Source organism: Barbus barbus (genome assembly GCF_936440315.1).
Source record: "Barbus barbus genome assembly, chromosome: 24".
Classification (NCBI taxonomy): Eukaryota; Metazoa; Chordata; class Actinopteri; order Cypriniformes; family Cyprinidae; genus Barbus; species Barbus barbus.
Window position 1 is genome coordinate 20,480,296 of NC_136752.1, and position 25,032 is coordinate 20,505,327.

The 25,032-nt window shown below is 38.1% G+C and overlaps 3 protein-coding genes across 4 annotated transcripts; all 3 read right to left on the minus strand.

Annotated features, from left to right (window-relative positions):
* Nucleotides 1-984: 984 nt before the first annotated feature.
* Nucleotides 985-13,169, minus strand: smek1 (SMEK homolog 1, suppressor of mek1 (Dictyostelium)). 2 transcript variants are annotated; one of them, XM_079376175.1, is made up of 15 exons: nt 12,127-13,169; nt 11,986-12,041; nt 10,419-10,517; nt 9,715-10,332; nt 7,488-7,565; nt 7,286-7,402; nt 6,938-7,054; nt 6,731-6,862; nt 6,512-6,614; nt 6,208-6,366; nt 4,726-4,895; nt 4,495-4,637; nt 3,325-3,515; nt 2,997-3,208; nt 985-2,903 (listed from the first exon to the last, which is right to left on the minus strand). In XM_079376175.1, exons 1-15 carry the CDS (start codon nt 12,266-12,268, stop codon nt 2,784-2,786), a joined length of 2,457 nt encoding a protein of 818 aa, XP_079232301.1. In that variant the 5' UTR covers nt 12,269-13,169; the 3' UTR covers nt 985-2,783. The 2 variants fall into 2 exon arrangements, with proteins under 2 accessions (XP_079232301.1, XP_079232300.1); XM_079376174.1 differs by having other exon boundaries at nt 1,504-2,903; nt 6,731-7,054; nt 12,127-13,164.
* A 2,700-nt stretch (nt 13,170-15,869) lies between these two features.
* LOC306843952 (enhancer of rudimentary homolog) lies at nt 15,870-17,630 on the minus strand. The gene is made up of 4 exons (XM_079375707.1): nt 17,505-17,630; nt 16,763-16,850; nt 16,555-16,675; nt 15,870-16,467 (listed from the first exon to the last, which is right to left on the minus strand). Exons 1-4 carry the CDS (start codon nt 17,505-17,507, stop codon nt 16,365-16,367), a joined length of 315 nt encoding a protein of 104 aa, XP_079231833.1. The 5' UTR covers nt 17,508-17,630; the 3' UTR covers nt 15,870-16,364.
* Nucleotides 17,631-18,144: 514 nt separating this feature from the next.
* Nucleotides 18,145-24,554, minus strand: paplnb (papilin b, proteoglycan-like sulfated glycoprotein; the record flags this gene model as incomplete). Its single annotated transcript, XM_079376496.1, has 13 exons — nt 18,145-18,844; nt 18,949-19,024; nt 19,287-19,428; nt 19,531-19,611; nt 21,184-21,334; nt 21,417-21,593; nt 21,689-21,890; nt 22,879-22,976; nt 23,052-23,182; nt 23,844-23,946; nt 24,024-24,084; nt 24,176-24,285; nt 24,501-24,554. The coding sequence occupies 13 exons, from the start codon at nt 24,552-24,554 to the stop codon at nt 18,563-18,565; spliced, it is 1,668 nt and encodes a 555-aa protein (XP_079232622.1). The 3' UTR covers nt 18,145-18,562.
* Between the last annotated feature and the right edge of the window lie 478 nt (nt 24,555-25,032).

The following is a 25,032-nucleotide window of genomic DNA, read 5'->3' on the forward strand; positions in this document are numbered from 1 at the left end:
ATCCTTGCTGGAAGAATAATTTGCTTTAAAAAAGGTACTGACCCACTTTTTAACATAGCATTAAAAATATACATTGAATCTTAGTGTACCAACACAAATCACCAACATTGAATTTAACCAGACCATTGAATTGCTTAGGCTTCTTACAATACACTTAACCAGGTCATCCAGATTCAGAAGAAACACCATGCTGGTTCTCCTGGACAGCACTTTACTGGTTTAAACCAGTCTTTTCAGCGGTCATAGTCAAAACAAATCAGTTAAATAATCAACCCTTTAGTGATGTGTTGTTTACTAGTTCCAAAGATCCTGGTCTGACCTGGATCTCTCAGTTGCTGGGTGGCTTCACATCAAAAGGCACATCTGTAGAAACTCTCCACTGGCATCCTAACGGCTCCATGCGCACTGGCACTGCCACATGCCAATGGAAAGGACCAATAATCCTCAACAAATAAATAAAACACAGCTTTAATGTGCGCAGACCACCACACACGATCAGGGAGACACTTCAGCCCGTGCAGTGATGTTGGCATTATATCTCCTTTGAGGAACTGCCAGCAGCTCTTGGATTTGACTGGCGGCGGATGGGGATGAGCTGAACTCTTAAGAGCATTTGTGTGGCTTGATTTGTCATGGTTAAATTTCTAATTAAAAGGCATGTTAGTGCCAGGACACTGGCAGGTGCGTGTTGCTTATGTGAGCATAATCTCTCCAAAGATGAGACATATTGCACTCAGGCAAAGATGAGAAGAGATGAGGTGGAAGAACATACGTTTAAAATCATAAATAGACAAAAGCTACAACAGCCAGGGTGCAAGCTGAGAATTGCTTTCATTTGTGCAAACGAGAACGTCTCGAACAGCATGTCATATGAAACCAAAAGACTTAAAAGTAAATACAACTACTTTTGTAAAAAAAATACCCTACCGGTCAAAAGTTTGGAATCATTTAAATATTTTGAAAGATATTTCTCATCACCACATACTTGACTTCATTTATTTGAACAGAGACATTAATACAGAAATATTGCTGAATGTTTTTAAAATGTAAAAATAATTTTCAGTTTTAGCATATTTTAACTTATTCCTGTGATGGCAAAGCTTAATTTTCAGCTGCTCAAGAAATGTTTATCACAGTGGAATAGTTTTTGCAGCTAATATTGCATTTTTTGACAAAATGAATGAATACACAGTTGATTATACTTATCAAATGCGTATTCAATAATACAACTGAATACGCATTTGATAAGAACCATTATTAATTATTGAGCACAACAGCTTTGCCATGACAGGAATAAATGAAATTGACAATGGTTATACTGTATTTTTGATGAAACAACCAGATTGTTATTTCAAACTTTTGACCGCTAGTGTATACAGACTGAAAGTTGCTCTCTGGCTCCTGCTTGCAGCTCTTATTTTTGCATGTCAGTGAAGGTGAAGGACGCCCTCTAGTGCACAATTGCTCCATTCTCATGGTCTTCAAGTACAAAGGGAAACAAATGATATTTCAGAAAATAAAAACGTATCTTTAATTGTGTGCAGGTTGTTTAGAAAGCCTGTCAGAGGAGGCAGGACTTTCCACTGACGTATTCAGACGAGCAGACAGGAGGATCATTTCAGTGATGAAATCCCATTTCAAAAGACAAAATATCAGCACAGTTGACATGATACAGGGAACCAGCACAACCGTGAGAGATCTACTACAGCAAAGATCTTTTTAATGGTCCCAAATATACCAAACAACTAAGAGTACACATGTAAAAGAAAAGAAAATGAAGATATGACAAAAATCGATCACATCTAGAGTTCCACTCAATCTTTAATCAAGACGGGCTTACAAATTTTCCAAAAAATCTGCAGTTTTGAAGGGCAAAAAAAGGGTAAAACTATCTCCCCCCACTGAGGTTTTAAAAACCTGTTCAAGTGCGGCTGAAAACGTCCTGAACATTTAAAGGCAGGTCTCTTATGTCATTTAAAAAAATGAGAGAGGAGAACAGAATAAGAAAAAGGAGGGAACTGCTGGCTTTGAAAGAGGAAGAACTTCCGCTGAGCCACGAGAACAACGGTGACATCTTAAACAATGACGACCCAGACTTCTTTGCTTCCTAGTGTCCCGTCTGGCCCTAGAAACTCGAAAACAAAGAGGAAAAAAAAAAAAAAAAAAAAGAGCAACAGAAAAAAAGGGTTGAGAGAAAGGAGAGAAAGAAATGGAGATGAGTCAGCAAAGGTGTGTGGTGGTTGTGGATTGGCTGGCCCAGTTCGGGTCATGTGAGGTCCTTCCCTGAGAGGGGGGGCAGTGTGTCCTGGTCCAAGCCTGGGACGCTCTGTGGGGCAACAGTTTGAGTGTCTGCGAGTGACTGACTGACTGAGCGTGAGGTCTTTTTTTACCCCCCAGTACTTTTAGCTTTGTCGAAATTCATGTCTTATTAAATCCTTTTTTATTATTCTTTGTCCAGACCACAGTTTCATCTCGTCTTCGATCTCTCCGTCCGTTTCACGAGTCTCTCTCTCTTTCTTGCAGATTGGCACTTGGACAAACTCCACGTGGAGACATTCACCTTTTCGCTCTGTGACCGTATCTTCTCCCTCTCTTGCTCTCCCTTTCTCCGTTCCTCACATGGCGCCCCTTGGACTCCTGCGGGGGGCTGCATTCGTTCATTTATCCATTCATTTGTGTATTCATTCATTTTGTTTCAGTTTTGAGTTCTAGGCTGAGCGCTGCAATAGTCTCTGGATGAAGCTCCCTTTGAGCATGACTGTGCTGATTGACGAGGGAGTGCTTTAGGAGCTCAGCTTGGACTTCTTGGACAGCGGAGGACTTTCTTCTTTACTGTCTGCGTCTTCCTCATCCTCGTCCTCTTCATCGTCGTCGGGGTAGTCCACCAAACCCACCAGACCTCCCTGGAATAGGAGCGAGACGCCGTCAAAAATAAGTAACCGGTAAGAAAGACAATTTTAAAACGTTGTTGGATCTGTGGGAATCTGCAGAATTACCTTAGTCGTGACAGCTGCCATAGGGGGGGAGCTCCGGGCTCCCGTCCCAGGAGAACTTGGAGAACCAGGTGAACCAGGGTGGAGGGATGCGGTTGGGGGAGAGGACAGACTGGGCTTTGGGGAGCTGGAGAAGGAGAGTTTAAAACTGGGGCTCTGTCGTCCTGAGAGGCTCGCCTTCCCTGTCAGCACCTCTTTCTCTTCTGAGTCTTTCACTTGGGAATAGAGAGAGAAAAAAAAATGAACAAAAAAACAAAACTCAAGCAATCAAATATGGGATCATAATAGTTGGTCATCAACATTATGCTGCCTGCATGTAGCAGTAACGTACGTTTCTTCCTCTCCATGAACTTGCTGATAGGATCCATCAGGTCCTCGTCACTCTTCATCTTATCTGAGGGCGGCACTACAGCTTCACCGTCCTCCAAGTCTTCCTCATCTGTGTTAAACCACATCTCCTCTTCATCTTCCAGCGTCCGTGCATCCCGGCGAAAACGATGATTTCTCAGAATTGACCGCATACTGGAGACAAGCATGAAGTCACAAAAAAATACATTCATTAAAAGGTACTTCCACATAAAAGTAACTATTACATGCACAAGAAATTCCAATCCAAAAAGAGGAATTGTAATAGTCAACTTATTAGTGGTGATAAAGGTGAGAGATGCAAACCCCTCTTTGGGAGCATTTTTTTTATTATTTAATTAAAATGTGGCTTTACAGTTAACATTAGCATGAGGATTTCACCCTATACCTTTAGTTTTTTTTTTTTATCTCTCCCCACTTCAGTTGTCTCAGGCCACACTCACAAAATTGTTTTTAAAAGGAGCCTATTCAAAATGACCATACGACAATAGGAGTAATAATAATTACTGTAAAATACAAAATAGTAATAATTGTTTATTTATATACATACATATACACATATATACACACACACACACACACATATACATACATATAACACTATATATATATATATATATATATATATATATATATATATATATATATATATATATATATATATATATATAGTGTTATATGTATTCGTTTTTTTTATTGCCATGCCAGCATCTATGGCTATTTTCATGTCAAGATCAATGTACTTTAAAAGAAACAAATACTAGCATGCAGTAGTAATGAAAAACAATTAGCCAGCTCACATCATCATAACAAACATTATATTAGATTTTTCAGTGCATTTTTTGATTTATAAAAAAAAAAAAAAAAGAAAAAAAAGATTATTCATAGTGAAACATTTTTAAAATATCCATAAGTGAATATAATAACATGAATAATATTATTGCGGTCAAACATTAAACCACAGAGCTTTCTTTTGCCTACAAACCATAAGGAGACTTTAAATCATATCATTTATAAACAGTTCAATACAAATTTGGGAATTGAAGTAAAAAAAAAAAATTATAAAAAAAAAAAAAAGTAATTTTACTATATAGGAGGATCCATATAACAATATTGGCCTGAAATGACCACTGACCTGTCAAGTTTTGGGTTGTCCTGTCTTTCTCTCTGCTGTTCATATCGAAGCTTCAGTCCCTTAAAAGTCTGAACATAGTCTACGTCCTCCAGGGACTTCCAGTAGTTCTCTATGATATGAGCCGTCAGGGACTTAACATCCTCCTACACACAGAACGCAGCAATTACACACAAAATAAACAACGTGTCTCAGGAACATTACGAGATTTGATGATTAGATAAATGTACTCACCACTCTGACATACTCAAACATCTCTATAATGGCTGAGTTGATGAGGTTGTATCTGGATCCATTGTTGAGGAAAGCTTTGACCACTGGCTCAAACAGGAAGTTCCTCATTATATATCTGTTATAAAACTCGTCCTTCAGCCCAATGATTTTTCTCATGAAACGCAAAGCACCTGGACAAGAGAAATGAGTGCGAAAGGTACAGAGAGATTTAACAGCCAAGCTATAATTGATGTCTGTCAGCAGGATAGTACTGCATGCTTGGTGTTTATCCAAAATAAATTAGTGCTTGTTAATAATGCTGCTGGCCCTGAATGCAGAATTCCTTGGCATGCGTTGAAATAAGTGTAACAGTAATCATTATCAGCAGAGCAATTCATAGAAGAAATGGATCAGCATCACAGAGTGTTCTGTTATTGATTATGCGGTTTGAAGGCTGTGATGGTGGCAAGTAATTACTCCCCATGTCTGTCATTTGTCCAGTTCTACTTATCTAAAAGAGTTTACAGTCTTACCACATTTTTCCATACTTTCAGTATCAAAAATACAACTAAGTTCATCAAACCAGTTTTGTAATCATTAAATAAAAGCTATTAAACTTTAGCTGAAATAAAATTAATTACATTTTTTGTTTACATTTTTGATTAAAATCTAAAACATCTAAAATTCTAAACAACAATGTTGGCATCTAATTAAAATACACTTTAGCTGATCTACTGAACTTACTAACTGAAAACTAAAACTTAACTTTTTTTTTTAAATTATAAAAACAATGAAAATAATAGTTCTAAAAACTAAACTAAAAATAATAAACAATATAAAAAAATATATATTTTTAAAAATACAAAATACAATTTAAAACTAAAATTACTAAAATAGTATATAACCAGTATATAAATAATACTAAAATAATTTGATCTGAGAACAAAATCTTTGTCACATGGATAAGACCTTGGTAATGTTAGAATGGGATGAAAATCAGTCATTATAAATTTATTCTGAAAAACATTTGATGAATTGAGTAAATATTGTATGCAAAGAAATGCAAATCTTTCAAATTTTAATATAAAATTAAACATTTAAATTCCTTTAAAACCTTTTACATTGTTGGTGTTAGGGCAAGTGAGAATATTGGCAGGGCAATTAGAAATCTGAGCTACTGGCCCAACCGGACAAGCACTTAAAAAAAAAATAAAACCCTTACTTTCATTCTGTTATCAATTAAAACCAAATGACCCCATTGACTTTCTTAATGTCCCTGATTTTCTTCTTCAAAACACAGCAGTGCATAAAAACATCAAAATGCTTCGGAAAAAAGTTTTCCACTAGTAGAAAAAATATTGATAAGTAATATCATTGCCTCTTTTCCACATTTCAACAAAATCTGGATTGACAAAACCCACAAATCCCCCCCCTACAATATTTCCTGCTGAATATTCAGTTTCACTCGTGGCTTATGTCTTGTGTGTGTGTGCATATACTCACATAAGGCTAAGAAAGCGTGTTGAGATGCAGTGAGCACCAGTACTCTGCGGAGGATGTCTTTGTTAATGATGTAGTTCTTTATGTGATACGTGTGATGCTCCACGCAGAAAGTGAGCAGCTCTACGATCAGAGCCAGCAGCTGACATGTCTGGAAATCATCTGACAAACAAACACACACAGTGAGAAGTCTGCAGTCTGCACGTCTTTAAATGGGTATGCAAAATGTCAATTGAAAAATGATTCAAAAAGGCTGCCTACATATTCAGTCTGCATGGATCCTACAAGCTTGTAAAAAATCTATTACCTTTGCTGGGTTTTTCTTCTGTGGTTTTGGCAAGAAGTGGAGCAGAGAGCACATGCATGCAATGCTTATAGAAGAAACTCAAGAACTCTGTCTTCTCGGTTTTCTGCAAGGAATCAAACAGAAGGGGCATGTTTTGCTACATTCTGACAAAAGACGATGAAAAGGTATTATTGGTAGTGTATAGCATCAAATATATCTTGATATTAAAACATGTCTCACATTAGCAGTTGCCAGCATATTCTCTGGGTCCACTAGTGTCCTGAGCAACCCCATTAGCTGTACGGCTCCACCCAACTCTGGATCCGTGTCACAGATCATATGCTCAATGATCAGATTTATCAACAGAATGTCCTGTAAAATATAGACAAGTAGTAAGAAAGACAGGTAGCTGGAAGGCTCACAAGAGTCAGTAGGCATGTGACTTACATCGTCATTCTGCTGAGACTCCTGCATAACAAACTCTCGCACCATGGAGGGGTTGTACTCCACCAGATAAGAGAAGATATCAGTGGCTGCTCCACGCACCTGAACATCATCCATGCCCTTTAACACAATGCACACATACGTTCATGAAAACAGCAAGAGCAAGCTAAAGTTACAGTCTTAATTGAGAGCAAAGATGTAGTTAGAGACTGTTTCAAATATACCTATTCTCCATGAACTACAATACTATAGATCATCAGTAAAGATGTTAAAATTATAAAAACCTTAAATTATAAAAACACCTGACAGCAAATCTGTTATTTGGAATAGCAAGGAATAGCAATATCTTACAAGAATAACTTCTAGCGCTGGCAGGATACCCATGTTGGACAGCGTTTTGAAGAATGCGTCTCTGTTCTGTGGTTGTAACGTTTGTGAGAACGCACAGAACTCCTTCAGGAAATTTACCTGAATGTGACAAACAATATCAATTTTGTTTGTGTCCATTGTTTTGAGTAGGAGGTTAACATCCATTTGTAATTCTGCTTCATACCAGCTCGTGCCGCTTGTCATCATCTGTGGCTTCATCAGTTAGCTGTGCAAAGAGCTCAGTCAAAAACTTCTCATCATCCTAAAAAAATAAAGGCATAAGAAAGAGAGAGATCTGGTTATAGCAGTTCTGGATACTGGGCTGGGTGATATATCTCATGCGATATGCATGTACATCTCGTCAGTAAAGCCGGTTCCTTGATTAGCGTTAAATCTCCATCACCCGTTTTCACATAGAGTGGCATTTAAAACACAGCGCCGTAGTTCACTGACAAGCTACGCAATATCGCGTTCATCATCGAAGGTGATATATCGTCGATAATGAACGCGATATTGCGTAGCTTGTCAGTGATCTATGGCTCCATGTATTATTAAATGCCGCTCCATTTGAAAACAGGTGATGGAGATTTACCGCTAAGCAAGTAACCGGCTTTACTGACGAGATGTGCATGCATATCGCATGAGATATATCGGCCAGCCCTAATAAATAAATATACATATATACACACACACACACACACACACACAAAACTAGTTTATAAATGCTTTGAAATAAATGACTCTAGAAAACGTACAGTTGGATACAATTATTTACATTTACATTTATTCATTTAGCTGACGCTTTTATCCAAAGCGACTTACAATTGCTATATATGTCAGAGGTCGCATGCCTCTGGAGCAACTAGGGGTTAAGTGTCTTGCTCAGGGACACATTGGTGTCTCACAGTGGATTCGAACCCGGGTCTCTCACACCAAAGGCATGTGTCTTATCCACTGCGCCATCACCACCCCACAATTATAAAATATAAATTCAATAAACTATTTTTAAAGCAGTATTCACATAAAATTTAACTATATACACTGCATGACGCATCCATTCAGCACACTGTGTGAACTGCAAATATAAATAATTCTGTTCAGCCAGATTCGGCACAATAAACCTGGTTCTTGATAAATGTTCATTTAAAGTTGCCTATATACATTATCCTAATGTCATTCGAGCTCATAATGTCAAAGCTGTAAATCACAGAGGCTTAAAACAGTTTTGCAACATAAATTGACCTCTAGCTAAATGAGGGTGACATATTTGATAAATACACATCTACACCAAAGTTAGACATGTGACTGATACTGTATTTTACTGCATCAACCTGCCATGTACATAAAAGATTACACCAAAAAGGGGAACCAGTCAAGTGAATCAAAACGTAGTTTGCGATTATGCTGCCATGGGAAAGTACATCGAATCATCACAAAAAGCTTTTAGTATCTATGGTTAGTTTATTCAACACCTATGAGATTACATCCAGGTATTAATGGGATATGGTAATATTAAAACAATATTGTGCCAAACAAGCACATTCATTTGCAAAAATGGACAACCATACTGAACTGAAGCTGTCTAGAGGTTGGAGAAAATAATCATCCAGCACGCCTGCCAAGCGTTTGTGACATCACATGATATGGCTCTAAAGAACATGATGGTGCTGTTTCCATGGCAACAAGCCCCCTCCCCTACCTCCAATCCCAGAATCAAACAATTCCACTGTAAGGCTTAGGTGAGAAGCACGTATCAAACCATTTCCATGAACAACTTTTTAATAGTCACAACTGAAGTAAAATCTAACTTGATGAAAAGGTCATTTCAAATACTCTGACTTGGCAATGCATTAATAAATACTCTACAATCACTATACTCTTGAAACTCATCATTGAGGCAAATACCCAATTTTCTACTAAATGATTAAATGTACATAGTACAAGCAGTTAGAACGTTTATCTTTAAATCTGTTATCAAGATCTGCAGACTTTTATCTTTAGTGTGGAAGACATATATGACCTTTAAAACAAAGAACCAAAGTACAGCCCACCATGTGCATCCCATCAAGAGCAACAAGATGGTCTCAGGTAATGCAAACAGGGAACTATTAGTAGCCGCATCACAAACATGGAAACGTATTCACTGCATTCTCTGCAAACAGGGTTTTCTGCTGAGGATGCAATGAATTTGAGAGGGACAATGCTGATGCTGGTCTGTCGAAAACCCACAATGACACATAGCAAGCCTGACAGCGCACGTTATCTGTGAGGTATGATGTTAGAAGGTGGTGTGAAAAGTTAATCTACAGCTTCCTTCACCTAGTTTAGCCCCTGAACAGCATTTCAACTCAACCGCCAATGTGCAAAGTTCACAGCTAGTCACATATTCGTGGTCGAGTACAAAAACCCACCTGCAGCATGCCAACAATCTCCACTTTGTTGAAGAAGATGAAGGAGTGCAGGGTGGAGAGCATGTTTTCTTCAAAGACAGAGGGGGTGGGCAGCACCATGTCCTGAATATACTGCACCCGGTACGTCTGGTGAATCTTCTGCCGCAGCTCCGGGTCTGAAATGGGAATGACCTCTTTAAACCGTGCCGTGGTGGTGAGGAACTCTCGATGTCGCCGTGGTTGGGGTAGCGAAGGATCGAACTCCAGACATCCGATCACATCCATGATACATTCTTCGGAGAACATGACTTCGAAGAGTGCAGTGCGGTTGAGGAGGAAAATGCCTTTGATGACGTCGTAGAGGTGATGCAGGCCTTCTCGGTTCTCCAAGTCCTCGCACACTCGGAACAGCTCCAGCAGTTTCCGGATGTAGCCCTCGTTCTCCAGCGCCAGGGCCAGTTTTTCCCTTCGTAACGGAGAAGGTAAGGATGACGCAACCAGCTCGGCCACTTCCTCCAGCCGGGAGAGCTCACATGGCGGAAGTTCGAGACCAGGAGAGGACATGTCATCAAAGCGCTCCTCTTCAGACTCATCTATCAGCTCCTGGGTGATGTCTACAGAGGGGTCCTTTCCCTGGACCTGTAGACACAAAAATAAAGGCTTTCAGAATAAAGCAGAACATACCTGGAGAAAATACTATAAATGTATATCACAGGCATAATCACCTGACATATTTTCTCCCAGATTTCATCACAGCCAGCCTTTTCCTGGAAGCTGAGGGCCAGGTCATAGTTTTCAGCCTCGGACCATACTATTAATGTGTCCTTCAAAGTCAAAACACAAATAACATGAACAAATACCAAAATAGCAAGTGACACACAAGCACTATCGTACAGGGATCTACAGTTTAATGCAAGAGACCACAGGCAAAACCATTGTTGGTTCATGCACAGGTCAATTTAAAAATTGTGGGCTATTTTGCTTCTATAACATCTTTAGCAGAAAGACAACATCCAAAATACAAATTAAAGTGTTTATGATATTACACCTTATCTTTTTGAGCCTGTAGATTTCAATTACAATACATATCTTTCCAGGTTCATTCCTATATTCTGAAAGTTACAGAGGGCTTTTTCATATATCATTCACATGACTTAATCTTCTATTCCAAAAACAACTGGCTTCTGAAATGCTTTATCCAATATTGAGATTTCTGTTCTGAAAATGTATGCAAATGAGTGTTTAATTCATAACTTGCATATTTAAACAAAGTTTCAAGATACTTGTAATACAAAACAACTGTCTTAGCCCTAAAAGCCTACTGTCTCATTTTAAATATATTAATTTTGTATGTCTCTAAATTATCAACAGGATCAAAAATAAAAACCTGCTCTACACAATCTATTACATGCCACCTGATTGAAAATTAACTTTTTTTGGCAAGTAAAAGGCCTTTTGGTATTATTCTAAAAATGTCAACCTTCACCTTTGTGTCTTTTGCTGTGATATTTTTTTTAAATATTTTAATATGAACATTTACTGAACTGAAGCCACTTAGGTTTACTTTACTACCCATTCATAATTTTATAGAAAAAAAAACACGTTAAATGAAAGTATAAACATGATACATCAGGCTTTTGGGGAACATTTATTTGTACATCTCTCAATATTCATTGTATTGCATTATGTTTTGCACCCCATAAACAAAAATATAGAACTCTGATCATAAAACTAAGCATTTAAATATCATCTTACCAAGACATGTTATTAGAAGATACAGAATGAAAACTGATATGCATTTATGCAAGTGGTCTGCAATACTGTTATAATCTCATTGATTTAGATTACAAGCTATCGGACCTGCATCTATGCTGTCCATATAAATATTGTTGTATAAATAACAGCAAATTCAGTTCAGGTTTGTTTGTTTTTTTCTCCAGTTTGGGCCTCTGAATAAAACCTCTGATGAGCCACAAATGCTTGATGAATAAAAAAAAAAATCCAAATCTAAAGGTTCAAACTATTACTGTTCTACTTTAAATAACTAGGCTTTTCTGACTATTATTTCATATGTCAGGCTTAACTGGGTTATTGTACTGTGATTAACTATGGAAGCTTGATGATATCTATAATTTCATATTTTTCCAATTCACCTGTGATGTCTTGCATCTTTATAAGATAAATGTGTACTTGTCTTTTAACCTAGACATTAAGAAGCACATAATTACGAATGATGTTCACAAAAACACTAATGAGCTCTGTCAACAAAATGTCCCAACAGTTCAAACGCACCTGCTGTTTCTGATAGGCAGTGTTAGGGTTGATTTTGGACTCCAGCAGCAGTGACCCTGTTTTAAAGAACGGGCACATCTTACTTGTACAGTCAACGAAAAGTGGCCCTGTACATCGTCTTTGTAGTGTCTGGAAACCTACCATCACTTTCGGCGCGCACCAGGAGAGACATGCCTTTCAGCCTCTCCACGTAGGCGGATGACACATGTCCCGTCCCCCGATCATCCCACTGGCGGTCCTCATTCAGAGTATACACTTTTACTCGTCTACGAGTGTCAGTCATCCTTGCAAGTAACTCACAAGCAGGCTTTTGCCCTTGATTCAATAAATCTCAACGTCCTCGTCGGCTTGCAAGGTGCAACAGAATCAGCTGTCAACTTCAAGCTGAAATGTACGGCATTCACTGGCAAGCTGTCGCGAAGCTGATGCAGTATGTTGTTGTGGGGTCTATCACAGTAAACTTATGCAGTCCAGAAGAATTATTCTGACCAGTCTAGCGATGGTCAGCTAGCTGCTGTGTGCAGCCGAGACTCCCCACAACATACTCAATATTTTCAACTTTTTATAAACGGAACGACGAAAAACGCTCCTCCGTCTCTAAAGGGCGTGAAACGGAGAGAAGGGAGTTTAAAAGCATGCAGCCAGAGCACGAACGCAGAATGAGTTTATTTTCCTCCGTGCCCCTTTACTTTAAGCTAGCTAGGCTATGCTAACGCTGCGACTAATTCAGTCAAACGGGGTTAGCGTAGCTAGCGCCTCAGCTAGCAGGCTATCACCTCGCGCGAGTCATTTTAACCCAGAAATGTTCGAAACGCGCGCGAATGAACTCCAAAGACGTACCGATAACTCTATTCGATCATTATACTTGCGAGCGGTCAGTGAAAAGGCGGGAAGGCTCGTGTATAAAGCGGCGCGTTCATAATAAGCTAAGCTATATTTTCTCCAAGTATTCCGCCATATTCTGGCTAAGGGCCGCGGATGGACCAGCCAGTCTCTTTACACATAGATAAACATTCCCCGATGTAACTAAGTTAATCGAATAGACTCGCTCGTTTCACTTTCCGGGACGGCGAATGGCCAGCGCGACCGTCGAGCACCATGAAATAGCAGCGTCTTAACGAAAAGTAATTATTAGCCCCACTGTGAAGATTCGGCCATCTTGGGTCCCCTCAGAAAGCCGCTACGGGGTTTCCTATGCTGCGGGCGCAGGGCCGCCACAGTTTAAAGAAACAGTGCGCCAAAATGACCAGCGCAGACACACTGGTGTTTCGTAACACCAAGCACTCACTGCTGGTGAAAAAAAAGGGACATGGAGAGGAATATGAATGAGGGTGAAAGTAAGCCGGAAAACGCGCAGCTCCGTGAACTAATGACTGCTAGAGCACGCGTAAAAAGAATAAACCTCATACTGTTTTTGTCATTCTGTTGAATGAAATGCAGATGTGTAGAGTTGTGCTGTTGTTTTTGTCTCTGAGAACAAAGTACAGTACACTGTAGTTTCATTAATTCCAGTCATTATAAGTACCTACTCTGGTCAACCGGTCCAGTCTCAGCTTTAACAGGGTTAACCAAGTAAACAAAGTCCAGTGTGGTCAACCAGCCATGGTTGCACCACCAGCTCAAATATTATGTAACTGTAAAAATGGCTACATGTTTAGCGATGCTCGTCCATGCAAAACTCGCCACCACAAATGCTAAGGTGTTGGTGTCGCCAGGGCTTTGTTGTGGTTGCTAGTGTGTTGTGGGTTGTGGGTTGTTTCTATGTGTGCAGGATGAGAGATTCTGAATTCAGCCTCTGTTAAAAGTATATTCCCATCTATCATGTCAACAGAAATGATCATCAATCATTTGCAAAATCATCTGGAAATGTTAAAGTCAGCATGAAATGAAAATTCACCTTATGTTTACTAAATTCACCCTAATGATCTTATTGTGAACTATTTATCCATTCATTTGTGTGTTTGTTTGTTCATTTATTTATTTTAACCTCATGAGTTTTAATCAAAATGTCATAATTTGATCTTCCAGTGAAACAACCGACTTCTATCATTTATTCTGCTTAAATCCCACCCCTTTCTTACAACTGACCTCATGCTTGCATTAATTTTTGCCTCCATCCAATCAGCAACAGATTAATGGAACCAATTCGCATCCTACATTTTTCCGATAATGTCTTTTACGCTGATGTACATCACAATATGGAATAAAAGATCTGTTGCTTCTTCTGTTACGTCATGACTTTATGGTACAAATAGATGGACCAACGCAGTCATGGCAGTTGGTTACTATTTTACGTTTTGCCAAGTTGGTGCAATCAAATTTTATGTTTTTATGCAATCTGCTTTCACCCCATTGATGATTAGGTTTAGGGATTGGTTTCACTTCCTTTTTATAAAAAAAAAAAAGTTTCCATAAAAATCACAAATGTGTGTGTGATAAACACTGCAGTTTCCCATTCAGAAATTGCACTGAGAAGCACAGATCGAGTTAGACTGACCATGCCAGTTGGGGTTAAATTCCAAATCTGTTACAAAAATTGTTGCAGCTTTATCTTACACTTCTATCTAGTTAGTATTATTGTGTTTGTTGGTACTTTAAAGTTTTGTGCTCAGCCTCAGTTGTTTCCTTAGTTGCCCAGTAACTGTCATAAACAGAATGCATGCACTTCCTCACAAGCTGGTAAGTGGTTTCCAATAACATTGAAACTACTCAGTGGATCATGTAACCCACAGAACAAAAAGAAACTGTTTGGGGTTTCCAATATGAGCACCAAACATAATCACAAATATCAGTCCAAAAAGTACTAGTAACCTACTAGTCTCAGTAATTACACAATTACCGCTAAGGCAATTTAATACTTTATTTCAAGAGAAATGTTGATCAGATTTTTAACAAATCATAACGAAAGCCCTAGGAATAACATGAACTTAGAAATGATTTTGTAGTACAGGTACAAAAGTAGAGCATTTCAGAGAAGAATTTGTTCAGCAAGTTCTTATCTGAACAATTAACAGTGCAGTTGATAAACAGGACATTCATGCCACAGTACAGTGTGCTTCTGACTGAGAGTTGAAAAACTGGACAGTCATGCTGCACTGTATAATGTTATTCGCATTTGTTTCAGAAGACACCAGCTGCTTTTAGCCTGAAACTTTCCCCATGTTCTTTAACAAAGGAGTTGTGTTCTGGAGTTCTAATTTTCACTAAAATCTAATTTTTAGTCATGGTCAGGATACAAAATTTTTAAGCATCTATTTAAGTTTTCAAACACAAGCAGGTTTTTTCCAATTTTTTTTTTTTTTATATATACACTTGAAGGTGTAATTTAAGGTTCACCAAGTTCGGGCCTGGAGGGCCGGTGTCCTGCAGAGTTTAGCTCCAACCCTAATCAAACACACCTGAAGCAGCTAATCAAGATCTTACTAGGTATACAGGCAGGTGTGTTGAGGCAAGTTGGAGCAAAACTCTGTAGGACACCAGCCCTCCAGAATCAAGTTTGATGACACCTGGTGTAATTAATTACTGTGATGAAGCTGAATTTTTAGCAGCCATTACTCCAGTCTTTAGTGTCCCATCCTTCAGAAATCATTCTAGTATTCTGATTTGCTGCTCGAGAAACGTTTTCTATTATCATTGGGGAGACAGCTCTGCTTAATCTTTTTCTATACTATTTTTGCAGTATTCTTTGATGAATAAGATGCAAAGAACAGCATCTTAAATAGAACTCTTTTGTAACACTTCAAATGTTTTCACCGTCAATTTAGATCAAGCTAATCCATCTGTGCTGAATACAAGCGTTTAATTCTTTCAAAAAAATCTTACTGACACCTAACTTTTGAACAGTGTATGTTAAAAGAAAAAAACGGTACTGACATCAAAACTTTGTGTGAGAAGATTTTATTTTCCAGTGGTGACTACTGGAAACATACACAAAACAGATAGGGCCAACAAAATCTGTAACAGCACCGAGGACAAAAGTTGGGATATAAAATGACTCAGAACCGTCTCCATAATCTGAAATGTGTGTATGTTTTTTACTTCACTGAATTAAAGAACAATTAAACCACAATTAAAAAAAAAAACAAGAAAACATCAATTGAGAGGGATTGAAAAAAATCCTGAACCCTTTCCCTCCCCAATGCTTACCCTTTAGTCTGATAAATATCCAAGTCCCTAACTCCAGTTACAAAAATGCGATTTAAAATGCAAAATATTTTCACTCTATGCTTTGACGTACTGACTGAACAGACATGCATTCAACAAAATCTGAACTAAGCGGCATCACTTCACCACTTGGCTCATCTATTTGTCCTGTGATGTAGCGTAATTCTGATAGAGTTGGGGACTAGCATTAGAAATAATTCAGCCATTTATACTCCTTATTTTCCCGCCTGCTGGGCTTGACGCCTCAGCAGCACGTAGATCTTTTCTTTGATCCAGTCTTTGTTGTAGGGCTGGTAGGTTTGTGTGTCTGCCCTGTACCTGTTTAAATGTCCAGAGAATAGGAAAATTACTACACTGTTGAAAGCATTTGTACCCTTGTACGAGATGCTGTGTTAGTTTACTTACACAAGACAGCTGAGGTCAGCAAGATCATCCACAAAGTCAAATAACTGGCTTATGTCATATGTGATGGAGGGACTGTTGGGGTTCATCCTCTTCAGATGCTCTTCATACATCTTACACACTCCTTTTATCAGAAAGAAAAGAAAGAATTCCGCATTAGAACTGTTCATAACATTAATCTTGGCCATTATAATCAAAAGAACTATTCTACCTTCCATGCATTCGTTGACAGACTCATAGTCTGCATATGTTCTGCCTTCTGGTCTCTTGGTGGGCTGCACCAGCAGAATTGTGTGAGACTGAAAATCAGAAGGAAAAAACAAGTTTAAATACATACTACATACATTTTGTCTTGTGTACACATTTTAGAGATCAAAAAGACGTAAAAACACTGTACATACAAATACATACACTAGATATGACCCAATTATGTGGAGCCCCCTACTGCCAGTAACACAGCTTCGACTCCTAACAGTGAGATTAATAGAGCATACATATTTTCAAACGGATGTCATCTTAATCTGACATTCAATCCAGCCGTCCCTGTTTGGCATATGAACAAAGTACACTTAAAGATAACTCAAACGTTCAAACGGAATCTCTGACAACAGACTCTGAAAACAGCAGCTGTTGAACTCCAACCTTCCCCCGAAACAAAACAGTCTTACAAATGCATTTACTACGACGGGTGAATTTAAACATGAATTTAAATCATACTTTATATTAAGTGCTTAAATTTGTAGAGGGGAGTCTAGAAATATTCCAGCAGACTTCACAACTCGTTCATTTCGTGAATACTCGACGTTGTCTCGCTACATTGCTGCTAGCCGCGCGAGTTCACTCACTTAAATATTTCTTGAACGTGTCAGTGCAGCCGACGAAACACGACTTCCTGACTAGGCAAACGTATATAATATACACCAGAATACAAAATACAGCAGTGAAATACTTACCATTTCTGGTCCTGGTATTTAAACGTGGCGATGAAGGCTGTGGTAGGCGCTAACGGCTAATCACGGAGAGCAGCTATAGAAAGATCAGAAATGCAGAAAAGAAAACGAATATCCACTTCCGGTAGTGGCGATGACGCGTTGCATTTTCAAAATTAAAGTCTTATGACAAAATTGCAGAGATTGTGTATAGTTTTAAAGTGTATTTATTTATTTTAGTTTGACTGGAAATGTTACGGCACTAGTAAATATCAGCAAATAATACTGGTTAAATTCTTATATTTTGTTCCCTTAAAAGCTATATTTTGCGTTTGTTTGTTTTTTGCAAAAATTTCAAATTGAATTGTGCTAGATGGATATAGCCAATGTACTGTGCAGCCTTATGCTTTTTTTATTTTTTAATATCATACTTAATAATTTTGTATTTGTTTTTTAGCGTAACTTTGTAACATTCTTAGGAACTACAGATGAAAAATAGCCTTTTAAGCTATCTCTGGTACATATATAGTTATGCTTATTAATGTGCACTATTCTTGTTGAATAAACTATTTTTTTAAAACTGCTTCCAAGACTGTCTAACATTTTGTACAAGAGATTTATTTAGGTAAATTTGTAGGTGAAATCATCAAGAATCATTGTTCTTAGTTTGTGTTAACACTTTAATGGCATAGCAAGACAGCTGAAGTACAAAGTGTGCACAAAGTATACAAATGAAGTGTACAGATATAGAAACACAGAATGAAGAAAGGAAAGTTTATTTTAGCTTAATTCAGCAACAGCAATCTTATTTTCATGATTTATCTTGAGACTGGAATGTGTGAAAATGTTTTGATACAGTCATGTTTGACAAATACTATAAAATTAATGTGTTTCTCTGAATGTACAATAAAATGCTTGAGGGAACAATTAATATTCTTTTCCTCATTAAAACATTTTAAACCCAAGATGTCTTTAATATCAGAGTACATGACTGCGTGTACCTTGAATAAACTGTTTTGTCTACATGTATGTGAGCTGGATTTGTTTCTTGTGGGATTTCAGAGACCCTTCTTTTAACCCCTTTATGCACGGGATCTCATTCTATAACCTCTGACCCCGTTGATCCCTCTCCTGGATGTTGGTTCTCTTGGGGCAAGGCTTCTGGCAGAAGTCTTACATGACCGCTCACATTCCTCCTTGGAGACAAAGTTATTGCCATTCCCTTCGCAACCACCAAACCAGAATTGTGAGCAAGAGCCAGAGGAAGAATCAAAGTAGAAACGAGATGTCCATTCATAACAGGACCCAACATCTCGTGCCAAAGAGCACATACTAGTAGAGGGGTTAAGGACTGGACTATAATCCTGAAAACAAAAGAGATAATGTGTTGGAAAGAGTGTTCATACAAATAATAAAGTTATATGATGATAGATGAATACTGAGAGAGAAAATCAATGAGCTGTTTTACTCTATAGGGGTAATCAGGACATCCTGCTCTTCCAAAACCATTAGCAGCTGTTACTCCATCAAGGCAGCAGCCATATCTATCAACAAACAGATACACGCAACATAGATAATGGAGTGAAATAGAATATGAATGGTCAGTTTATAGGTTGTGAAGTTTACATTATGTTGAATGGATCAAATATATTGGACATTATAAAAAAATTGGACATTATTATTATGTATTTTTAATTGATATGATAAATATTATTATTAATAATATTTTATTTATATTTAATTTTATTTATTATTTATGGTCTTTTCAGTGATCAAAGTGTATCTGATTTGACAATATGTATGTACCTGGACCTATGACAGTCATCGTGAGCACAGCCTTCCCCACGAGGCCCTGAGGCAGCAGTGTGGCCATCCAAACAGCAGCCATAATATGACTGGGCACAGTGCGGCCCAGTCACTGAGGGGTATGGATCGCTTGGGCTGTGAACTGTTAACAGAGCAAATGTACAATAAAAATAAGCACGAGAAATGGATACAGAAATTTAAAACTGCTTCCAAATCATCTACATTTTTGTGACAGCTTTTTAACCTGAGGTTGCATCATGGGTATGAGGTACAAATCCACGCAAGGAGTTTTCATAACCATTGGGGTCCTGCACGCTGGGCACCACTAAAGCAAAGTAACACAAATACAGTATGAGTCTCGTAGTATGGCGCGTCTTAGACTTTCTATGCCACAGTCTGTCAAATATGATGATTCCCTTCAAGACTAATGTCTGGTGAAAATTTAGCTTTGCTGAATAAACTACATATTAAAGTAATAGCTTCAAGCGCTTTAAGGCTTTTAAGCACATGTGTAAAAAGGAGTTATGTTTTATTTAGCAAGCATGTAACCACTTAGATCATAGATGGACAAGACCAGTTACAGCCAATACAGGCAATGTATGAAAAGTACAAAGTAAAATACATGGTTTTTAAAGCTTTTTAACAGTTATAGTGCCAGCTATGGTCTGATCTCCATAAAAGTTTGTATGCTTGTTTAGAATCATATGCCACATGTGCTCGCCTATTTTTGTGAAGTTCTGAGTTTTCGTTTTGGCGATATAGGCTTTTGCATGCACTTGACTACCACCCTTTCTAAATGACCCCATTATAGCTATCCAAAGGGTAAAGTTCAACATTATTTTGATAATTATTGATAAAGTGAGTCCAGAGAATTGTACTGCAGTGGTTTTCTTGAGGTTCAGCAAAAAAAAAAAAACCTTGGTGGGCCGTGAGTCAAACAGGCCCACCAAGTCTCATTCTGATTGGCTTCTGTTAACCCCGTCTAATAGGTGCTCGAAATTCATTGGCCGATGGCGGCCATATTTTTCAAGATACACAAACGTGCCCAGAGACAGCCGTGGCAATTTGAGCACAGACCCAGTAGCCCCTGCATGTGAATTTTCAAGTCAGTCGGACAAACGGATGCATAGTTATAGCCATTTTTATGTTTTTGCCTTGTTATAGCACCACACAGTGGCCAGATACACATCAGATTGAGGTCTTAGATGTGCGTATCGACTTTGGTGTCAATATCTAATTCTGTTAAAAATGTATAGATGTTTTATGAAAAGTGGCCTCTGCATTTTTCAAATGTTTTGGCATCCCTCTGCGACGGTGAGTCGAAAACTCAAGTTTTTTTTTAATTATTGATATTCACTCTCTAGAGAATTTTTCAGCACTGGTTTGGTTCCGATCGAGCGAAAAATCTAGGTTTTTCTGTGGCTTTCCAATCCATCATGTGCGTTTTGTTTCCAGGATTCCAATGATATAAGACAAGCGTCTTAAAAGTTATGAGCGATTTTGTACTTTGATTGATTATTTGATTGTTGTAGCACCGCCATCAGGCCGATTGGGGCAAGCCTTGGTGACTTTTTAGATGGGACGGGTACTACCATCTCTCAAAGTTTCAGGTCTCTATGCTATACAGTTTGGTCTGCCCAATCACTTTTATTCCAGAATGGTGATCTTTGAGAATCTTAACAGTTACAATAGGGTTTCAGCGCTATGTGCTAAAACCCCTAAATACATTAAAACAGAAAAAAATGTTATTTTAAATTGTAATAATATAACACAACAAAACAGTTTTCACTGTATTTTTGACCAGACAAAGACAGCCTTGGTGAGCATATAACAAAACATAAATTCTTCTTTCAAAAACGTGTATACAAATACAGTTATTGACCATGAAAAAACTCACTTTGTTCACCAGGGCAGGGCTGTGTGTTGCAATTCTCCACAGCATGAGGTCTGGAGAAAGCAGAACATCTTTCATTTGGATATTGATTGCGATCCAAATCCATGCAAACCACTCTGCGCTCGCGAGTACCAGTTCCACAGCTACGAGAACACTGAAGGAGACAGGGAGAGAGGTATATGCTTAAACCTGATCGGATTTCTCCTTTACGCTCTTCCTCTCCTTCCTTCTCTCACCAGGCTGAAGTCATTGATATAGTATCTAAAAACTTGGTAGCAAGCTGGCCTCTGACAGGATCTGACATCATGTGGACGTGTGAGACCCCTACAGTGGTGCTCAGGGATGCGCTCTCCTCTGCCCCCGACACAGAACACCTCTCGTGTCTGCTGTCCCTCACCACACGTCACAGAACACTGGAGGAAACAAGAGAATAGAACAGCAATCAAAGTTAGAAATAACAGAGCAACACATGTGTGAGAGCATGTGTCGATATTAATTAACTACATACATCACCAAAGGGACCGGCACTGTACTCGGCACAGGGGTGCTCATTGCAGGCCTTCTGGGAAGCAGGTTTCCTGAGGCCTTGTGCAGTGCAGTGAGACTCATCGACCATTGCTGATGTTCTCTCAGTAATACAGTACACACTACGTGTCTGCACTCCTCCACCACAGTGAAGTGAACACTCTGAAAAGGTGCTGTATGTGTACCTACAAACACAATCAGTCACACTTAATTTTAATTTTGAAGCACTTTATATTTGTTTTAGGGCTGTTGAATCGATTAATTGCATCAAAAAAAAGTTTGTGTTTACATAATATACTATATGTGTGTGTACTGTAAATATTTGTATGTATATATAAATGCACATATATGTATATCTTAAATAAATATTTAAATGCATATATATTCATATTTATGCATGATTTATATTATATATAAATGTAAATATATTACATATATTTCTTAAATATATACATGAACGTGTGTGTGTATATATACAGATTAGGGCTGTCAAATCGATTAATCACGATTAATTGCAACCAAAATAAAACTGTGTTTTTTCATATGAAAAATACAGTTTTATTTTGGTTGCAATTAATCGTGATTAATCGATTTGACAGCCCTAATTTGTTAACTTGAATGAATCAGAATTTTGGAACAAATCGGTTGATTGATACTTGTTTTGTTCCTGACTGAATCAAATAATGAGGTCTCTGAGGAACAAAAGTGGACGTTTTCACACTGGTGGGTGTTTCTAAAATATTGCAATGAAAATGACACCCTTACTTGACCGCGCTCCTAAACACAACTGTCACTGTGACATGAGCAAATCAGGTAACGCAGTCGAAAACGGCCCTCCATTGTGCTCTTGCCCACCAATCTGGAAGCTCCCATTTTACTGTCCTCCAGAGACCTATGCTAGACTGAATCAGCATTTTAAAACAATCGGTTGATACTCATAAAGACAGTCACTTATTGCCCCTACTGACATTGAGTGTCACCTGCAGAAAGTGACAGAAAAATTCACAGATGGACAGTCTGTAATATAATATAATAAACAAAAACAACAGAGAGCCATGAAAAAAACTGTATAAACAGAAGTATCTATCTATGTATGCAAGCATACACATATACATATTTTTCATTATACATGCATACACATATCACACATGCATAAAATTGTACATAAATTACCTGTAGGTGTTCAGATGGGCAGCAGCTCCAGTGCCATGTCTAGAGGTGACAGGAAGAGAGTGATCCTCAAAACCCACAATCTCCCCATGGCTCACCGCCTTTCAGCAAAGATAACGGTGTTAGAATGACCTGTTTGTGTGTGTGGTTTTGTGCTGTAGTCAGTGTACACATACTCTGCAGACTCCCTCCACACAGATGTCTCTGCGGCCCACATAGCACGGTGTGCCGTCCAGCACAGCGGGTCTGTGACGGTAGTAGAAGTTCTCTCCTCTGGGCACACACACCAGCTCACATGGGTTTGAAGCTGGGCCAAAACACAACAGGTCATGTGATTATATAAAGAGCCTCATCTTGGTACACCAGTGCACTGAATTGCCTGAGGAAGGTTTTTGGCCACAAAAACATGTGAAAGCTTCCAGAATTTTCTAACTTAACCACTGATTAAATCTAAATGACATGTTAAACACTTAATTTCTGCACAAAAGTCTTTCACTCGTTGTCATTTAAGAAAATAAAGCTCCAATTTAAGCCGCTGTGAAATAATCTTTTAAACAACAAATCATTTTTTTTTTATCAGCAAGTATTTTTATGTTTTTCATTTAAAAAATGTCTGAAAATCCTTAAAAACAGATTATTTTATAAAAGACAAAACAAAATTCAAATATTTATGAGTGAATATAACCAAATTTAATGAGGTTTATTATTAAAACAAGAAAATGGCAATCGGATGAGATGAGATAAATTCATTCAAGATATATTCTCTGAAATCAAGCTTTAATATATTAAATAAATAATAAATAAATATATGAAATAAAATGTATGCATTTTTAATTCAGCCTCCTACCTTACAAATAGTAGCTGCTGCAGCTCAAAAACACAAACTTACAAAACATATTTAGTTCCTCATATAAAAGCTGCATCATCAATAAAATGTTATTTAGTCAATGCTTTGTGTAATTTTCCACCTCCATAGTAAGGCTGCCATGTGTAATGTTTTCCCTGGAACTCCATTCGGTCAAAATGAGAACACTGTTCTTCACGGAAATCTCTAGATCCAACAGGGCATTCCTTTATAGAGGACAAAAATTATAGAGTTGTTAAAAAAAACATTGTTTAAGTATTTTTGGGGGTGTTAAGTTGTTTACCTGTGTGTTACAGAGTTTGTAGGATTTAGATGGTCCAACGCAATTGTGCCCACCGTCCGTCCTTAATAATGAAAAATAGAGGTTGAGTTATGAAGAAAAGGGTTCTTACAAAGAAAATGTTTCAAATGTACTAAACACACACATTCACCCACCTCATAGTGTTGCAGACCCTGGTTCTCACTGCTACTCCAGTGCCACAGGTGCGGCTGCAGGCTCCGTACGGGCCATATTCACCCCAGTAATCATTTGACGGCTGCCTCACCTACAACCCAACACAATATCTATCATAGTGGGGAAAAATTTCAATCATAGACAAAACCATTTTCCATTAATCACTTAAACATCCATGGGGATTTGCCTCACAGGTGTGAACACAGATGACTGATTTACTAAAAGATCTAAAATCTAACTATAGTAGTCATTTCTTCAATCATGTATACTCATTTTATGCACGTGTTCCATTTTTGTGTTACTCACACAGAGAACTGCAGAGATCAAGCCCAGAATCCCGAGAAGAGAGTGGAGCATCATCTTCAAGATACAAATCATACATTATTTTAATACATTTCTACATTTTTGCTGACCACAAATTATTCAGACTTCTATGATGAATGGTCACTTACCTTCTCAGTGTGTTACTTCGAATATCCCAAGTTCACCCAGTCACAGCGAGAAAGTTGTGACACAGATGTCCATTCACTCAGGACTGAATAGCTCTCCCTTTGTGCACACATACACAAACTTACCAATACACACTACTCATCTCAGGTTACAATTAACCCCTCTTGGGAGAATACCGTGCAGGAATCTTATCATGATAAAACGGAAATGAATCAGTGACTACTGCACAAATTTTATTTAGTTTAAAACCTTAATCACACTTAATTATTGATTACCGTTTGGTAAAAATTAAAAACAGATTGAGTTCTACACAACATGTTTATTTAGACATTTTGGTGTAATTTAAATCTTCATTCAATCATTTTGCAGTCTTCTAGAAGAAAGGTCA